Source organism: Pteropus alecto, unplaced genomic scaffold (genome assembly GCF_000325575.1).
Source record: "Pteropus alecto unplaced genomic scaffold, ASM32557v1 scaffold43, whole genome shotgun sequence".
Classification (NCBI taxonomy): domain Eukaryota; kingdom Metazoa; phylum Chordata; class Mammalia; order Chiroptera; family Pteropodidae; genus Pteropus; species Pteropus alecto.
In genome coordinates this window covers 6,272,427-6,278,183 of record NW_006435764.1, presented here as the reverse complement: position 1 = coordinate 6,278,183, position 5,757 = coordinate 6,272,427, and the positions used below count along the sequence as shown (strand labels likewise).

Below are 5,757 nucleotides of genomic sequence, written 5' to 3'. Positions count from 1 at the left end.
GGGGTGGGGTGGGGCAGAGAATGTGGCCATGAGGTCACTTAGGACATGGTACGTGTGTGGGGTCCCCAAGTGGAAGGTCAGGGAGCGAGCCCTCATCTGACCAGGGGTCCCTGCCACCATCCCGCTAACCCCGTCTCTGTCCACAGAGATGAGGTTCCTGCGTTCAGCCCTGGCCATGCCGGGGCTCGGGAGGATCGGGGCTGCCTTCACCTGCATCCCCGTCTACACTGGTGAGCTCTTCCCCACTGTAGTCAGGTAAGGCTGTGACTAGGCCCAAGTTGGGGCATGCCCTGGGTGGAGGGTGGGGGGCATCCTTCCCCAGATCTGGATGTTTGTGCCCTGTGTCTCTCTTCCACGTGGTCTCAGGGCTGCTCAGGCGTGTCCCAGCCCAGGCTGACCCACTGTGCTGCCCTGGGCAGAGCAGGGCTGTGCCGGAATGGGAGGTCAAGGCCGCATGATGGCAGAGTGGCCCCTCACAGGTGGGCCCCGTGCTGGCAGGATGACCACCATGGGCGTGGGCCAGACGTCAGCCCAAGGGGGAGCCATCCTGGGGCCTCTGCTCCAGCTGCTAGGAGTGCACAGCCCCTCCTCTCCCCTGCTGATGTGTGGGGCAGAGCCAGTGCTGAGTGGCCTGGCCACACCGCTGCTGCCAGAGACCCAGAGTCTGCCGCTGCCTGGCACGACCCAGGACGTGCAGAGCCAGTGAGTGGACCCAGTCCCGGGACCAACCTCTCCTCCCTCCAGAGAACTGCAGAACAGGATGGATCTGGCCGCCAACCCCCATCACTGGACATAGGGAGAAGCGGAGGCCCAGAGAGGCACAGGATTGGCTGAGAGTCACACAGCACATCTTCAGGAGAGTGGAGGCCACAGGCTGGGTCTCCCAGCTGACAGCGTGGATTTTGCCTCCTGTTCATTTCACCACTCAAGGCCCAAATGACCCAACTACCCCAAGCTCCAGCTTGTGAGAGGTCGGGGGACAGGGAGCACAGTCCCGCGTCAGGGGCCAGCCGAGGGTATGATGGCTGTCGAGGGTCCTCACTGGCCCCAGACTCTACTACTAGAGCCCCAGGTGTCAGTCAAGGCTGTTACTGCCCACCCACCCTCCACCGCGTGCTCGGGGAGCTCGGTTCTGGGCCCCCGAGAGCAGCAGTGTCTTCTGAGTCTTCAGAATGGACACAGGTCAGGGGTCGCTCTACACCTGCGGGACATAACCTCTCCGTGTAAAGAAGGGAACTCATGGCACCCACAGGTGCTCTGTCCTGAAATCCACGCAGTTTTAGGCCTCCTGGGAGCCCGCGACAGGACTGTGGGAGAAGCCTCTGGTCCGCCGCAGAAGGCAGGCAAGCGAAGGCCTTGATTTCCAAAGGGCCGGGGCCGCCCCTCCAGCCCAGCCTGCCTCTCAGTCTGAGGAGCCGCCTTGCACACAGAAGGGGCAGAGGACGGTGTGATCGGTAGGAGGCTGCCCAGGGTAATGTCACCGACCCTCCCTCACAGCTGCAAAGAGGATCAGGGACCAGGCCCGGGGGCGGGGCCAGCCTGTCCACCCTGTGCGCCCCTCCTCGCTGTTCACTGCCCTTGGGATAGGGCCGCCCTTCGCCATGGTCAAAACCTCCCCAGCTTCTCACTGCAGCCCGAGGCAAACACCCACTTGGCCTCCCAGACCCCGGAGGCCCAGGCCATTGTCCTCGCTCTGGGGACCCAGGGCCCAGCCTGAGGCTCTGCTGAAACCCTTACCCATGACCTTGGCCACACTCTGTCTCCCACGCCACCAGCCTGTGAGTTCCCAGAGGCCTGGGGTGTCCCTGGCTCCCACACAGAGCCGGGCGGAGGGGCGTCGGTAGGAGGGAGATGAGAGTCTAAGTAAAGGAACAGACGACAGCCCCCGACTACTCAGTGACGAGCCCAGGGTCCGCGCGGGTGGGGGCTCCTTGCTGGGGAGCCCTTTCCTGCCCCAAGTGCCCCCCGAGTGGCTGCCCCATCCGGCCCCTGTTGTGAGCCAGGCACCCTGCTGGGCACCTCAGGGCCTCATCTCATTTAATCTTTTCCTCCAAGGCAGAGGGTGCCCCATTTCGCAGATGAGAAAATGAAGGTGGGTGACTCGCAGCTGGAGGGGGCAGCGTCAGGAGTCAAGCCCTGGTCTGCAGGTCTCCAGAGCCTGACTCCGGCCATGACAGCCCCGCCTGTCTCCAGGCCTCACGATCTGGGCTTCCAGTGGTGCTTCTCCCGGGCAGGGGTCTGCAGGGTCCACCGGCACCGCTTAAGGGGAGACACAGAGCAGGGCTCCGGCAGAATGGGGCGGGCCCCGGAGCTCCCCACCCCAACTGACGGACGCGGGTGCAGGCAAGAGCCACCTGCTGCCCGGCGGGGTCCCCAACAGCTGTGCTCAGGTGGCCTCTTGGCCACCTGGGCCTGTGTCACTGCTTCCAGGCACCTCAGCAGAGGGCAGTGCCCCTCACACACACATGCTGGTGATACGTACACACGTGTGTGCACACACGAGGTCAACGAGAAAACAAAAAGTTACTCCTTGTCCCCGGGAGGCAGGATCACCCCCAGGCCTGGTCTTACCCGTGGCAGCCCCTGGGCCTTGGGGGTTGTGTCCTTCAGTCACCTGCCTATGGCCACCCCTCAGTGAAGACCCCCAGGACTGAGGTCGTCCAGCCCACCCTGGACTTTCTGTTTCGTCTGCGTGCTGCCCAGCTGAGCCTTAGCCTTCTTACCCTTGCTCAGCATTCTTGGGGCGCCAGGGTGTCCAGAAGCTTCCAGAACGCAGACCGCAGGGATGGATTCTCCTCTCCCCCAGGGTGTCCTCTAGCTCAGAGCTGTCCCTCTACCCACACTCAGAGGGGCCTTGCTCCCAGTTTCGCCAGGGGTGACAATCTTGCAGGCCCCAGGGCCTACCTGCTTCCCAATGTCACCCCTCACTTAACTCATCAGGGCCTGGAAGCCGGAAAGGCCCCGGGCCCTGCCGCTCTGGGGCTGCTAGGGAGTGAGTGTCATTGCCATGGCAGAGCGCTGCCCTGTGAGGGGAGGGGCCCGCCTTGGCGGCAGCCACAGGCCTCCATTCCGCTGGGTGCTGCCACTGAACGGCAGGCCTTCGCGTAGGACACACCCTCCTCTGATGCCCACCCTAGGGAGCTCCTGACTCCAGAAGCTGCTGGAGACCCTGCAACGAAGGAGCCAAGGGGACTGGGCACGGGAAAGAAGAACCCACTGACCACCCTCATGGTCTCACCCGCCATGGCCTCAGGCAGCGAAGACAGGAGGGTGGCTGGGACCTACTCTGCCCATTCTCCCGCCTCCAGCCAGGCCTGTAGCTCACCCAGGAAAGTGTGTGGGGCAGGGCAGTACCAGGCACCATGGGCTCCGTATTCACCTCTAGGACAAGGACGCCGTCCCAGAAGAGGCCCAGCGCTGGCTGAGCTGGTGTTATCACCCCTGGGGGCTTACATAGCCAGAGGAGGTCTTCAAAGTCAAAGTCATCAGCCAGATTTCACTGCCAGCTTCTTCCCCAAACCCTGTCCTTGGTCCCCCTGAGGTGGGATCTACTGACACAACCCCCCTGCAAGTACCAACTGTCAAAGACAAATTGCCTGGAATTTCAGCCATTCCCAGGTGCTGTTTGAACCCTCTTGGGAGCGGGGGCGGGGAGGAGGGTCACTACCAGGCCAGCCAGACCTTGAGAGCTTAGATGCTAAGTTCAACATCAGATATACAGGACACAGGAGCTGAGACCAAGGTACCAGCTCTTACGGATGGATAAACCGAGTCAATGGCAGAGTCCAGGAATCTTTCCACTGACAGCCATGCCTGTGGGGTGACAGGAGCTCTTAGCCTCCGTGTGCAGAGAGGAAAACACCCAGTCCCACAGCCACGGGGCAACAAGCAAGACTGGGGCCCATCCTTCCACCTCCTGCACTGTCCCTCTCTCTGGTCCCCTGCTCTGACAGACTGTTCAAGGCCATTCTAGAAATTTCTGGAGTAAGAATGTTTCTTCTCTTCTTGACTACAAAGAACTCCTGCCTGCTTGTCTTTCTTTGGACAGTGGTGATAGTGCAGGGGAACCCGAGATAAGTCTCTGTCCCTTGGACAGAGAGCAGCAGCAGAGGACCTGGGGGGAGGCCACCGCCTGCACAGGGACAAGACATCCTGGCAAGACTGCCCCAAGTCAGGGCCTCTGCCAGCCTTCCATGGGTGTTAGAGCTGACCTCAGGGATGCTGGTCTCAGGCTCCAAGACTGTGAGCAGCGAAGGAAGAGGGGGACCAGAGGCCCCTTCTACCCGGGGTGGCTGGTTCAGGAGGGCGAGGAGAGGACAAGTTCATGGAAATCCACACCCAGGAAGCTGGCGGAAGACCCGCTCTCCTACCCTCGACAGGACTCTGGGGGCACACCCCATAGTGGGGAGGTCTCAAGACAATGCTGCATCCCAGGATGGAGGGGAGGAGGGGGAGATGAGGCCAACCTGGGTGGGCTCTTGCCCACATCAAACCCAAGGGCCTGGGAGGTGTTCAGGCCTAGACATGGCCCAGGCTTGTGAACTAAAAACTGCGAGAATGAGCTGGCCAGCAGCAGAGCCACCATGGATGGAAACTCTGGAAGCCGAATTGGGCAGTGAAGGGTGTGCCCAGAGAGCAGAGCCTAGAGGGGAGGCAAGCTCCCCCAAGCAGAAGGCAGAGACCTGAGTGACAGAATCGTGGCTGAGTCACGTCTCCTGTGTCCAGTGGTGTCTTAATCCACTGCAACCGGGAAATGCAGACCCACCCACACTCTGCTCTCCCAAGGATGCCCACACATTGGGGTCCTCACCTAGAACCCCTTCTTTGTGAGTCTCTGCTCCTTGTGCCTGAGGCTTAACAGATGTGGAGCCGGTTCTCATTGTGTCCAGACCGTGGGCCCGATTAGCCCACGGAGGAGCAATTTGCCATATGGCTGTGGGACTGGGTGTTTTCCTGGGGAAAAGGTGTGCTGACTCACTCCCACCAGTAGCCCCAGGAGCTGGCCACAGTGGGCCAGTGGACGTGGAGGGGGTGGGGGTGGGGGTGGGAGTGGGGGTGGAGGGAGTAGAGTCTAAATCCCTAGAGATGCAGAAGGAGCAGGCTCTGGAGTTAGGCAGGACTAGGGGCAGATTTGGACTCTGTCACTGATTCACCTTGAGATCTTGGACCAGCCCTTGAAGCTCTTGCCACCCAGAAATAACACCGCCTGCCCGGAGAGCTGTGACAACCCTGGCGGGTAAGATGATGCCCCTGCCTTTGGGGATTTGTCTCCCTTCAGAGAAGCTAAAATCCTAAAGTCGGCTGACCCAACCGGGACAGAGACCAGCCTTCGCCCACAAGTCCGGGGGCTATTTCTTGTCCCCACCCTCAGCTGGGCGGAGACAAAGACAAGTAGCCCCAGGGGCCCAAAGCCATGCTCTGCACCAAAAGTTTAAGGGATACTCACCATCTCTCCTGGGTCCCAATTCCGGCCCGGACCCCGGCCGGGAGCCAGGACCAATGTCCCAGCAGCCCCCACCCAGAACAAACTGCACAGGACCTTTGGGTTTGGAAAGGTTTTTTTTCTTTTCCCACACATTTCCGGGGTTGGGGTGTTTTCCAAGACTCAGACACATTTGTTAACAAAGAGAGAAAAAAAACTGGGGGAGCAGGGAGCCCGTGGGCAGAGAAGTGACCCCAGCAGTCCGCAGGTAATGCCTCGCTCCCTCTCTTCCCCGCTGCCCGCACCCAACGGGTGCCCCCGGCTGCTGCTCACGG

General features: G+C 61.2%; 1 protein-coding gene across 1 annotated transcript in view; it reads left to right on the top strand.

The window, feature by feature from the left end:
- Window positions 1-706, top strand: part of LOC102882211 (solute carrier family 22 member 12) — a 30,499-nt gene extending 29,793 nt beyond the window's left edge. Inside the window, 2 exon segments of the mRNA XM_025046360.1 lie at window positions 149-255; window positions 499-706. Of these exon segments, the coding sequence (XP_024902128.1) occupies window positions 149-255; window positions 499-706 (315 nt within the window).
- Window positions 707-5,757: the final 5,051 nt, after the last annotated feature.